Raw genomic sequence first — 14,028 nt, 5'->3', positions numbered from 1 at the left:
TATCATTCTCTATTTATAGGGTGGTCAGTAGGATAAATAGGGTGGTCAGTAGGACTTTAAACTTCTGAGTTGAGGGGAAGGGAAAGTGAAAGCGACAGGGAGTATGGAGGTAAATGGAAAGATAAGCAGCAGGATAGCATGTTTCCAGGCGGATTTAAAATTGAGGCAGACTGAGAATGCAGAAAAAAGCAAGGATAACTTAGGACATATGACTTCCAACATCTCTAATGATAAGGAAGTTAGCATTAAGGCACTTTACCTGAATGCTCGTAGCATTCATAACAAAGCCGATGAACTAATGGCACAGATAATAGTGAATGATTATGATGTAGTAGGCATCACAGAGACTTGGTTACAGGGGGGTCAGGACTGGCAGTTAAACCTCCATGGTTTTTCAACTTACCGAAAAGACAGAGAGGTGGGCAGAGGGGGTGGGGTTGCCTTGTTAGTTAAGAACAAAATTAAATCTATGGTATTGAATGACATAGCGTCGGATGATGTGGAGTCTGTGTGGGTGGAATTGAGGAACCACAAAGGCAAAAAAACCATAATTGGAGTTGTGTACAGACCTCCTAACAGTGGTCAGGACCAGGGACGCAACATGTACCGGGAAATAGAGAAGGCATGTCAGAAAGGCAAGGTTACATTGATCATGGGTGACTTCAATATGCAGGTGGACTGGGTAAATAATGTTGCTAGTGGATCTAAAGAAAGGGAATTCATGGAATGCTTACAGGCTGGCTTTTTGGAACAGCTTGTCATGGAGCCCACAAGAGAGCAGGCTATTCTGGACCTAGTGCTTTGCAATGAACCAGACTCTAAAAGATCTTAAAGTAAGGGAACCCTTAGGAAGTAGCGACCATAATATGGTAGAGTTCAGTCTGGAGTTTGAAAGGGAGAAGGCAAAATCTGATGTAATGGTGTTACAGTTGAATAAAGGTAATTATGAAGGCATGAGAGAGGAACTGACTAAAATAGACTGGAAGCAGAGGCTAACCGGGAAGACAGTAGAGCAAAAATGGCAGGAGTTTGTAGGTATAATTGAGGACACTGTACAGAGGTTCATTCCCAAGAAAAGAAAGATTAACCGGGGAGGGATTAGACAACCTTGGCTGACAAAGGAAGTCAGGAAATGTATTAAAGAAAAAGAGAAATCCTATAAAGTGGCTAAGAACAGTGGGAAATCAGAAGATTGGGAAGGATACAAAAGCAAACAGAGGATAACAAAGAGTGTAATAAGAAATGAGAGGATCAAATATGAAGGTAGGCTAGCCAGTAATATTAGAAATAATAGTAAAAGTTTCTTTCAGTACATAAGAAATAAACGACAGGCAAAAGTAGACATTGGGCCACTTCAAACTGATGCAGGGAGCCTAGTGATGGGAGATAAGGAAATAGCAGGAGAACTTAACAAGTACTTTGCATCAGTTTTCACAGTGGAAGACATGAGTAATATCCCAAAAATTAAAGGGTGTCACGGGGCTGAGTTGAGTATGGTTGCCATTACGAAAGAGATAGTGCTAGAAAAGTTAAAAAGTCTTAAAATTGATAAATCTCCTGGCCCCGATGGGATACACCCTAGAGTTCTGAGAGAGGTTGCTGAGGAAATAGCAGAGGCATTGGTTGAGATCTTTCAAGAGTCACTGGAGTCAGGAAAGGTCCCGGATGATTGGAAGATGGCTGTAGTAACCCCCTTGTTCAAGAAAGGATCAAGGCAAAAGATGGAAAATTATAGGCCAATCAGCTTAACCTCGGTTGTTGGTAAAATTCTAGAATCCATCATTAAGGATGAGGTTTCTAAATTCTTGGAAGAGCAGAGTCTGATTAGAACAAGTCAACATGGATTTAGTAAAGGGAGGTCATGCCTGACAAACCTGTTGGAATTTTTTTAAGAGGTAACAAGTAGGTTAGACCAGGGAAACCCAGTGGATGTGGTCTATCTAGACTTTCAAAAGGCCTTTGATAAGGTGCCACACGGGAGGCTGCTGAGCAAGGTGAGGGCCCATGGTGTTCGAGGTGAGCTGCTGGGATGGATTGAGGATTGGCTGTCTAACAGAAGGCAGAGAGTTGGGATAAAAGGTTCTTTTTCAGAATGGCAGCCGGTGACGAGCGGTGTCCCGCAGGGTTCTGTGCTGGGGCCACAGCTGTTCGCATTATATATTAATGATTTGGATGAGGGAACCGGGGGCATTCTAGCGAAGTTTGCTGATGATACGAAGTTAGGTGGACAGGCAGGTAGTACTGAGGAAGTGGGGAGGCTACAGAAGGATCTAGACAGGTTGGGAGAGTGGTCCAGGAAATGGCTGATGGAATTTAACGTGAGCAAGTGCGAGGTCTTGCACTTTGGCAAAAAGAATAAAAGCATGGACTACTTTCTAAATGGTGAGAAAATTAATAAAGCCAAAGCACAAAGGGATCTGGGAGTGCTAGTCGAGGATTCTCTAAAGGTAAACATGCAGGTTGAGTCCGTGATTAAGAAAGCGAATGCAATGTTGTCTCTTATCTCAAGAGGGTTGGAATATAAAAGCAGAGATGTACTACTAAGACTTTATAAAGCTCTGGTTAGGCCCCATTTGGAGTACTGTGTCCAGTTTTGGTCCCCACACCTCAGGAAGGACATACTGGCACTGGAACGTGTCCAGCGGAGATTCACACGGATGATCCCTGGAATGACAGGTCTAGCATATGAGGAACGGCTGAGGATACTGGGATTGTATTCGTTGGAGTTTAAGGGGTTAAGAAGATTAAGGGGAGATCTAATAGAGACGTACAAAATAATACATGGCTTTGAAAAGGTGGATGCTAGGAAATTGTTTCTGTTAGGCGAGGAGACTAGGACCCGTGGACACAGCCTTCGAATTAGAGGGGGTCATTTCAGAACAGAAATGCGGAGACATTTCTTCAGCCAGAGAGTGGTGGGCCTGTGGAATTCATTGCCACGGAGTGCAGTGGAAGCCAGGACGCTAAATGACTTCAAGGCCGAGATTGATAGGTTCTTGTTGTCTAGAGGAATTAAGGGCTACGGGGAGAATGCGGATAAGTGGAGATGAAATGCGCATCAGCCATGATTGAATGGCGGAGTGGACTCGATGGGCCGAATGGCCTTACTTCCACTCCTAGGTCTTATGGTCTTATTTCCCGTTGTCCTGTGATCCTTCGGATTTTGAAAGCTAAGCATGACGCTGCTGAACCTCAACTACTTAGGTTCCCTTCCCATCGTATTGTATTTTTCAGCTTTGATCGTGTCCTGCTTTGCAGGTCTTGATCAGTAACCTTGCTTCTCATTTATAAAACAAAGCGTGTTGATTTTGGACAGGAAAGAGATGGGGAGACTACATTTTATTGTATTAACAGATCATCTTGTCATACAACATAGAACAGTACAGCATAGGAATAGCCCTTCATCCCACGATGACGCCAAATGAAACTAATCCCTTCTGCGTGCCCTCGGTCCAGAGCCCTCCATTCCTTGCATATTCATGTGCTTATCTAAGAATCCCATAAATGCCCTTGTCGAATCTGCCGACACCACTATGCCTGGCAGTGGGTTCCAGACACCTACCGCTCTGTTTTTTAAAAAAAAATAAAACTTGCCTCTCATGTCTCATTTGAACTCTCCTTCTGCAACCCCCCACCCCCTTAAATACATTGCCCCTAGTTTTAGACATTTCACCTCTGGGGAAAAAGATTTGAATCATCAACCCTATCAATGCATCTCATAATTTTATAGACTTCTATCAAGTCTCCCCTCAGCCTCCAATGCTCAAGAGAAAACAGCCTGAGTTTTCGCAAATTGTCTGCTACCCTCCAGCAGTGGTGACACTTCAAGTACTTAATTGGCTGTAGTGTGCTTTGGGACATCCTGAGCTCTATAAAGGTGTTATATAAATGCCATAGTTCTTGCAGTTGATCTCTGTCTCTGCACTAGGAAAGGGCAAGATCAGCCAGATTTATTCTGCTTGGACCCAGTAATTGACTTGCTGTGACCTTGATTTTTTTTAAAAATTTCCTCTGCCCAAACTCCTGTCCACCATGGCATAATATTGAACAGAATGCTCATACTCGCTCATTGTCTGTGATTATACCTCACAAATGAGCATTGAAATGATGCAGGGCAAATTGTAAGCACATGTCCCAGGAAATGAGGAGAGTGAATTTCGGTGAAAATAGATGGGAGAAACTCTTGAATTCCAAATAAAGAGATGTAGTAACCTGATAGTTGAATCACTCTGGTATATTATCTATAGTCTGATAGACCATCTCCTTAGTGTGTCATCCTTCATTCATATCCAGACCTGTGACATCGAACATATTAATTTTAAAATACTACATATTCTGGACTTGACATCTGTAGTGCCAGATTCATTGGCTTATAAGCAATAAGCTTTATATAAAGGCAAATCCCCAAACTGGGGAGACAGGTGGGGGTGAAGCACAGGTTATTAACTTGTACTTTTTTTTTCCCCAGGACAACCTAAAAAATTCTGCCTCAAATCAGTGCTTGACTGCATCAGGACAGAACCCAACCATGGCCTCGTGCAACTCTGCAGACCCGTATCAGCAGTGGTCTTTTATCTAGCCAGAGGGAGGAGCTGCTCAGAGGAAGCATCAGAATTGGATTAAAAGTGGACAACATTGAAGTGGCCTGATTTAAAAGCCAGCCTTTCACCATTGAACCTTTTCGTGACTGTAGATTTTGCCTCTAAGCATGGAGAGCAAAGAAATCTCGTGGATTGTGGATTTCCACAATATTTTTTCCGTGTCCCATTTGCTCTGGAATTGAAGTTATCCCCTTCTAATTATTTTATATATTTAATGTTATGTTACCCCACCTCCCCATCATTGAATATTCCTCATTTAAAAATGAATATGATTTGCACTGAGAAAGAGAATGCATTTGTTTTTAGGAACCTCTGCATGTTCCAGAAGACTTATGTGTCAGATTTAGGTGGATTTGAATTAGATTCAATTTACAGGTATATCAATTCAGCACTGTGACCCAAAGCAAGGCAGTAACAAAATGTGATACCATCTTAAGCATTTCATGCATTATGCAGCAGGAAGTAAATGGGAATGAATTGTGCTATCGTTTACTTCCTGTTAATGGAAGAAAGGGAGTGGGGAGATTGTTGTCTGAACTCGTGTTTTGATATTTTCTTTGTCCAAATATGGCTGAGAATTCCTGTTGAAATTCCTCAAATTTTGGGTTGGGAAACAAATCATTTCAAATTTGATGACATTCACTTTGATAATCTCCACCATTCCATGCAGTCTAGCATCTCAACGAATTCCTTAAATACCATGAAACCCTAGGTGCAGCACCAGAAATACAATTATATGGGATTCCCGTTGCAAACTGTTAATTAAGCCAGTAATTGGGAAGCAGACAAGGCAGTTCTCTGAATGGTAAATGCTCAACCTAAGCCAGGCTGTCAAAATGACAAACGCAAGGAAGGGACTTTTCAACAGAAAAAAAAATTGGGAGGACAAGTCTATTCAGAAAATCTGCAATAATGTTATTGCATGTTGGAACATAGTACTTACTGAAAAGCTTGGCCTTGGATCTTGGTCCAGTCTCAGTATCTTTGGTTTAGAATTATACACTTTCTCAATTGAAACAGTGCTGAATTTAAAACCAGTTCGGCTGAAAAGGTTGTGGATTCAACCCTGCCATCTACTTTGACAGTACAGCACTCATTCAATAGGATTGTTTCTTTGGATGAGATGTTGAACTACAACTCCATCTGCTCCCATGGTACATAAATGCAGGTTTGTTAACACAGTTTGGAGTTTAACTATGATGAGTCATCAATGTCTTAATGTAAGTTATTGTATATTTTGGCACACCATGTATCAGGGCTCTAGTCCGAGATGGCAAGAGATAGTTGTTTTCCTATGAAGTTATAAACCCCCTCTCAACTATTCACCAGGGAAAGATGGAGATAGGAAAGACATTTCTCCTGAAGGTAGTGGGATGGTAAAGTGTGTCACCTCAAAGTTAACATTTTAAATAAGAGACGGGTACGTGGGCTGGAGACGGCACAAGGATCATGTTGAAATGGACCAGAAAAAAAACACTGAAGTTCCTTGAATCATTCAAATGAGACTTTTCCAGCAGAAATCTGGGGACAAATGTGTTCTGGTTTTTGATATTCTTCAATTAGTACAAATTACGAATCTCCAAAAGAATATTGTATCAAATGGGAAACTAATATTAAAGGGAAAGTGTAACCCTAATCAATGGTTGAGTCATTCCTATTCCAAGCTCTGCAAATGTGAAGCTTCCTCTGGTACTGGCACTGGTACTGTTGCTGGTGTGGAAATTTGCCTGTAGATCACTGCTGCCCTTAAACTATGCAAGCTGCATTATTGTTATTCCGATGTACTATATTCCTTCCTGAAGGGAGATTCCTTCCTGGAGGGAGCTTTCTTAGTCCAGTACCTTTTCCATTGTGTAGTTAACCTAAAATGCTTGTAACACACAATTGTAGCCCATGTTTACATCACCAAATCAGGAAGATTAAACTGATGCACCTGTGCCTTGTTCTCTCCAAACTGTAGGATGTGTGTTTCCCGCACTGTTTGGATTCACTTGCTGAGTCAGTGAACAATTCCAGGTTTGCAGCTCATTAGTATGGAATTAGCTGGTTCCAGTTGAGATGGCAATGGGGCACTACAATTGAGTTGAATGTCTCTGAGTTGAAATAGTTGGCTGCGATTCCGTCTTCTAATTCTTACAAAGTGATATGCAGAATCAGGATTAACACTGAAATGGTCTGCTAACACTCACCATGCAGGTTTCGGCATTATTCCCACTTAGATAACAGTGAGGCTGGTGCCTGTGGAACCATGTCAGCAAGGAGAACCCACAGAAGGACAGAAAAAGAAATTGACAAGGGAAAATTAAAATCAAAAGTGTGCATTTAAAATTTCTGCTCAGTGACAATGGAGTAACCAACAAATGAGCAGAATGGAGCATGAGCAATTGCTGTTGCAATTGGGTTTGGATTTGTGCTTAAGTGAAGTTGACATTGTACCATGAATATAACCCAGGTGTGAAGAAGCTATCACATTAAATCATAGTAGGTATATTACAAACAGTGGCTTGTTTGTAAGCTACAGTCCTGCTCTGGACTGCCCAGCCATTCGATCACTGAGCAGAGTTCTGGAATTGTCAAAACTGTTCTGTCTGCGGGAGAAAGCATCTGAACCAACTTTACGGGTAAACATGGACACCTTTATTTCTCCCTTTAGGTAGAATGCACACAGCTGCATTTCCAGAGATGAGCGCAATCAGAAAAAGTGGAATCTGTATATGAGAGTTGTATAACTTGTGTGAATTTAAATGCTTACAAACCAATTTGCACATTGTTCGATATGTATGTGTGTATTAACAGCACAGTTGAAAAGGGTTTCAGGTCATTTTGGCTAATCTAAATCCCTAAACAATTGCGGCTTCACAGAGGGAGCCGTGCTGAGCCCACTGAACTGCATGAGGCTATTTTGACTGTGGGTTAGTGATTTCCTAATTTAATGTTTCATATTTTAATTGAAATGAAAACTATATTTTTCTAATCTTTTTAGAATATTGACTTGTAAAATGCTCTGATTTGTGATTGCACTTCTGCAAATGTGGAATTGAAATCCCACTGGTAAGCAAGCACCAAAGAACCTCTATCTTCTCCTCACAACATCGTTCTGATAATAAATGATGGGGGTGATCATCCTGTACTACAGTGAGCCCAAACTTGCTCTTCCCAGATAAATTTATAATTTAGCCAACAAGGCTGTAAACCATTCAACATTCATCTGCCTAATGGGTTGTTGTTATTCTGTTTTGAAGTTGGAGCTTGTTTCATACAACATAATTGTAACTGGTGTTAGGTGCCAGTTGTATTCATTACTAGAGACTGACTTAGAAACTAGAATGATCTCCAAAGGGTAGAATGTTGCTATTGCAATCTTCACCTCTCCTCTTCCCCAACTACTATCATCACTATGCTGATTTTCAATTGAATACTGATTTTTATTTTTGAAAATTGACTTTCAGGGTTTATAATAATTTTTAAATGTGATGTCTAATTCTGAAGAACTTCACCCTCAATGTTTGTAGATCTGAAGGCTGCTATGTTGTGTACGTGTTTCCTATTGTATGCCTGTTGTACAGACTACTATCTGCATCAAGGCTAGACTGTTCTTTCAGAAATGCAGGGAATGTGGTAAAATAATTGGAAAATTGAGTAACTACCAGTGAATATTGCCAGTGCAACTTGCTGTGTTAAGAAATCCCTCTTTAAAGATGCAGGGTTACTCCCTGTTAGCTCAGTGAATAAGTACACCTTCCTCTGCACTACTAAGTCATGAAGGTCAGGGAAGGCTTAAGTTGATTTCCGTCTTATGCTTCATTAGCTGAGCAACAGCCAGGGTCCTATGATCAGTTTTGATGGGGAAAAGGAGGGAAAATTAGTCAGGATGCCTGATATTCTGACAAATACTTACTGCTTGTAACATCAAAAATAGACACTGTGGTCATACACCACATTGTGGCTAGTGGGACCTTGCTGTGTGCATTTCCTAAATTCCAACAATAGTCCGAAGTCAAAAAAAATTTAATTGACAGTAAAGCATGTTGCAATGCCCTGACACTGTGAAAGATGCTACATTGAAGAGAACAAAAGGTACTTGGTCCAGAGCAAGTATGCCCATTGGCATCCATTGATCCAAATTCCAGACAAAAAAACTGAAATCACTACAGATGCTGGAAATCTGAAACAAAAAGCGTTCTGAAGAAGGGTCACTGGATACGAAACGTTAACTCTAATTTCTCTCTACAGCTGGTGCCAGACCTGCTGAGATTCTCCAGCAATTTCTGTTTTTTTCGATGTTGGAATTTGGATCAGTTATTAATGAGCTAAGGGGAGAAAACTGGATGAAGAAGTCGCACTGAGCTGGCACTGAACTTTCCCTAAAGGCTTCTTTACTAGCAGTTGAAACTCTTTCTAATAAATGCTGTTTCCTACTATCCAGCACCTCTGAATATTGTTTTTGTCTTATCTAATTTTGAACAAAACTTACTGCATAATAAAATCAATGTTCTAATGGTGGGAGTGTTGTTGATTATTCCCTTTTCTTAATCTATTAGTTTGATACAAACGGTGCAATGACTCTCACAGATGTGCTTAAATGTGGAGCAAACTAAGTCACTTGAGAGCTTCCTGGCCTCTTCCAAAGCCTAAAGTGTTTTGCTATCAAACCTGCTCTTGCTGAGGAATAAATACATTAGGGCAAAGTGAGTTGAGGAACAGGCGCCGTCTAACAACTTGTAGCTAGTCTTTGGGATAATTTGGGGAAAGGGAATAGATTATTGCATACATTGGATTTAAAATGTCCTGGTGGAGCTCATCAGATGATATAGTGTGTAAATACTGCATATCATCCAGAAGATTACACATTTGATCACCTACCTATGCTAATCTTAATGGGTGTGATTGGATGCTACATGTCTTTGTACAGAAGAACCTCGATTATCTGAATATCAATTATCTGAGTTTTGGATTATCCGAAGGAGATCTCAAGGTCCCAATAGAAACATTACATCAAAGATGTGTTTCCAACACTGATCGCGTCTTTTGTTTACAGTGATTAAAAGTGAACTCTGCTTACTGAAATACTGCCGAGAACAGTCCTGGACATCGATGGGAGCCCAGACGCCGTCTCCAAATGACTGACCTCCCACGCTCTCACTCTCTCTCTCTCTCCACCCACACACTTTCCCTGGAGTTCTACAAAGAGGTGTACCCTAAACCCCCCTTCCCCAGATAATCTCTCCGACATTGTCCTGTACAGGGTAAAGGTGAAACCTATCAAAAAATTGCAGTAAAGCGTTGTGTGCGCACCATTTGGAGACTTTCCGCCCGCCCCCAAAAAAAGGCAGCAGCAGTCTTACTGTTGATGTCTGGTCCGGCTGCCCCGGTGTGGGAGGGGGAGTGGTCAGGGGTGGATGGGGGTGCGATGTTGGACAGGGCTGGGGGGGAGGGGGTCGCGCACGGTGTGCTGCTGTCTCATCTCCTGGACGGGGAGCTGGGCCTAACAGAAAACTGAGCCCCCAGAGGAAAGGCATTGAATCAGTTAACTGAATAATCAATTATCCGAATGAAATAGGGCCCGCCCACCTCGTTCAGATAATTGAGGTTCCTCTGTATTAGGTTACTGAAGGGGTTAAAAAAATCAATAAGATTCCTCTTCTGAGTGTTATTCTGTGACTGTTGCCACAAAGCTGACGGATGTCAAACAAATTCCGGATTGGTCTCTGACACAATGTACTCAGCAACCTGCTCTCACACTCACTGTCTGGCCTCACCATGAAGTATCACTTGGTGAGCTCCTAGGATGCAGCAGGTGCTGTAGTACTGTACCCCAGCAAGATATGGCACTTTAACAAGGCGCGAACAGCATCTCCCATGAGTTTTCCTTCAACATTAGTCAAAACAGATGGAAATTAAAGAAAGAGGGCCATGTGTAATCTACATGGTGTTCCTAGGTCATTTTTTTAAACCGACATTCTGTTCCTGCAGTTGTTCTGTAAATTGCGGATCTTATGGCTATGTTGACCTACACACAGATGCTCATCAGATAATAAAATCTTTATTTGACTTTTAAAGCGTTAAAGCACTGTTTACAACTTGTGTGCTTTGCCAGTTTCATCTCTGAGTTGTATCCCTAGCTTTGTTTTTCCTTTTGAATTCCATGTGAGGCACTCATTGTGAAGCTCATTGGAAAAAAACAACCTCAAAACCTTGCTGATTTAGCTTAGCTGCCTCTAATATCCAATACATATCCTATAAAATACAGGAATGAATACTATGGATATCAGAGCATGGACACAAACAAATTATAGGTTTGTGAATAGGTTTCATAGTATTCCTAACCGTGCGGAAACAGGAAATTTGGCCCAACAAGTCCACACCGACCCTCTGAAGGGTATCCCACCCAGACCCGTTCACCTAGTCTACACATCTCTGAACACTATGGGCAATTTAGCATGGCCAATTCACCTAACGCGCATCTTTGGATTGTGGGAGGAATCCGGAGCACCCCAGAGGAAACCCACACAAACACAGGGAGAACATACAAACTCCACACAGACAGTCGCCCGAGGCTGGAATTGAAGCCGGGTCCCTGGTGCTGTGAGGCAGCAGTGCTAATCACTGAGCCACCGTGCCACCCTGAATTACTCCATTGAATGTGAATAGAATGAAGAACTCTTCCCAGGCTGTAATACAACAAGATCATTGACGGAAGTTAAAACACTTTTTGCAGGCATTTTCAGGGTTTCTCCATTATCACAAATACCCTGTCATGCGCATCATTTGAAATAACAACAAAATGCTGGAAAAGCTTAGCGGGTGTCATAGTATACGTGAAAGAGAGAGCAAGAGAGTGTGATAACACTTTTTAAGGCCCATGGGAACCACTAATTAATCTCCCTCTGGAGCTCTTTGTGTCTGAGTTCCTTTGATAACAGGCAATGGTCTGCCTAGCTAGAACACATCACCTAAGTCCTTTATACAGCAGACCCAGGGACGAGTCGGCAGAACTCTCTGTTCTGGGCTGAAACTAGCCTATGTATGCCACAAGTAGTCGCTCTATTTTGATGTTCAACAACAAATGCTGTTCCTTTCCAGTCGGGTTTCCTGAGTTATTACAGAGAAACACTTGATGTTTCAAGATCAGTGTTCATCAAAATAGAGGAAATGTTTAAAAAAAACAGGTTTTGAGTAAACAAAGTGAGGAAGGAGAATAAGCAAAAGGGAAGGCCTGTGAAAGGTGAAAGGCAGGAGTGAGTAAATGACAATAAAAAAGGTGCAAGGAAAAATGAAATGCCAATATTGCAAATTATGAAACAAAAGTTGAATTTACAAGAGATGTGAATTAAAAAGCTGAATCATCAATTACCATTAGGGAAAAAATGAGAATGGTCATTATGAGTTAAAGTTGTTGAACTACAGAAGGCTGTAACGTGTCCAACTGAAAGATGACGTGCTGTTCCTTAGGCTTCATTAGATTACTGCAGGATGTTAAGGACAGACAGTGCAATATTTCTCCTTCCTTGAGGTAGTGAAGAAGGGCAAATAATTAGGCAATTTGGCCTTGGAGAGTTACATGTCTCATTCTTTCCACATCAACAATTAGATGCCAGGTGAGCAGGTCCATTTGGGACATTTAACTCCTCCAACAGTTAAGACCCTTTAGTAGCCAATTCGTAGCCTTTCAAGAGCCTCCACTTAGCACCAGCTCAACGACCAGGTTTCCTGGCAATTGGGACAGGGAGGGGTAGGTGAGGGGGTGGCTACTTAAAGTCATCACCCTGCCCTTGCCTCCAAACTGTTTGCCCTCAACCCAAAAAAATTCTCCTCTCCCAATGAACCCTACCTTGCAAGACCTGAAAGAAAACTATCTAGCTTCTCACTGTTGGATCTCCTCAAGAGACCCCTTGGAAACTAAGCCTCGAGCAATCATCTCTAGAACTAAGATGTTGCCAGCTTCTGACAACTTCTGATAAGGCAGAACATCAATATCAAGACCCAAATCTCACTAATTATCTCATGACTAGGTGATTGGAGCTCAATTTGGGGAGCTTTCTGTCACCACTGAACGTCTCCACCTCCAAACCTGGGTGCTGGTGTATTGAATCTCAGCAAGCAAGTTCAGCAAAGCAGAGTGGAGAGTGAAAATCACAGGCAACCGGAAACTTGACTCGTGATTTAAACCAAGATGTTCTACAAAGTGATCATCCAATCTCTATTTGGTCTCCTCAATGTGGAGAGACTGCATTGTGACTACCAGTGTACTAAATTGAAAGTACGAGTAAATCATCTGAAAGCAGTGTCTAGAGACTTGGACAGTGGGAAGGGAGAAAGAGGAAAGGTAGGTGTTGCACCTTGTGCATTTCAATGGGTAGATGGTATTGGAAGGGGAGAGGCCACTGAGAATGAAGAAGAATGGCCGAGGTCGCCATGTAGGGAACGGTCTCTGGAATGCTGAAAGGGAATACAAGGATGTGTTTGGTAGCGATGTCAAGTTGAGGCAGCAGAGTATGATCTGTTGAATGTGGAGGCTGGTAGGGTGAAAATAAGGACAAGGGGAATTTTGTTGTGATTCTGAGAAGGAAAGGAAAGAGTTAAGAGCAGAAGAGTATAAAATGGAACAAATGTGATTGAAGATGAGATGGTGGGTAGAGGAAAAGAATAGCGAACACCTGTGACAGACAAAGAAACAGACAGAGTGAAACAGAACCCTTGCAGGCAACAGGTGGGAGAAGGTAGAGTCAACATAGTTGTAAGAGATAATGGATATTGGTTGATAGGCTACTAACGAAAATGGAACCAGAGGGTGAAGGAACAACAGAGTCTGAGGTGGACCATTGAAAGGGTGGAAATTAAAAGTAAAGCTAATTAAATCTTGCAGTCTGGGGTAACAGTTTGAAATGGTGCCAATACAATCATCAATGTACGAGAAAAGGAGGGATCTTGTTATTTGGAGTTTTTTTTAATCAACCTGCTCAGAGATGCTATAACTCACCTCTGCAGCAGGTGGGATTTGAATCCAGGCCTTTTGATCCAAACGTAAGGACATTGCCACTGCACCACAAGAGCCATTTCCCTTATTAATTGTATTGTATGTTAGCAGTGTTAATAGCTCCTTGCTTTATTGCTCATTTCAGTTGCTCTCATTTTTTAAAATGCTGTATTCATTTCACAGTTTAGCATGCTAAACAACATGATTCTATTTGCAATTTGCATCAACTAAAAAATTGCAATTAACAGGGAAACTATGTACACATTATCAGAAAGAAGGAACTTCCAATTGTATAGCACTGTTTACGTCCTGTGGACAAAAATGACAATTTGCGCATGCGAACCCCTCAGAATAGAAATAAGATAATTGACCAGATTGTCTGTTTTTAGTGATATTGGTTGCAAGATAAATGTTGCTTAGAAAATTGGGACAACGATCCAATTTATTTGA

At 41.6% G+C, this 14,028-nt stretch overlaps 1 protein-coding gene across 4 annotated transcripts in view; it reads left to right on the top strand.

The window, feature by feature from the left end:
* Nucleotides 1-9,104, top strand: part of LOC140471186 (polypeptide N-acetylgalactosaminyltransferase 6-like) — an 85,565-nt gene extending 76,461 nt beyond the window's left edge. For all 4 annotated transcript variants that reach the window (XM_072567077.1, XM_072567076.1, XM_072567075.1 and 1 more), the window contains one exon: nucleotides 4,469-9,104. In XM_072567077.1, the coding sequence (XP_072423178.1) occupies nucleotides 4,469-4,579 (111 nt within the window). In that variant the 3' untranslated portion in view covers nucleotides 4,580-9,104. The remainder of the gene's footprint in view (nucleotides 1-4,468) is intronic.
* The last annotated feature ends 4,924 nt before the right edge of the window (nucleotides 9,105-14,028 follow it).

Source organism: Chiloscyllium punctatum, chromosome X, assembly GCF_047496795.1.
Source record: "Chiloscyllium punctatum isolate Juve2018m chromosome X, sChiPun1.3, whole genome shotgun sequence".
Lineage (NCBI taxonomy): Eukaryota > Metazoa > Chordata > Chondrichthyes > Orectolobiformes > Hemiscylliidae > Chiloscyllium > Chiloscyllium punctatum.
This window is presented reverse-complemented; position numbering and strand designations above follow the sequence as displayed.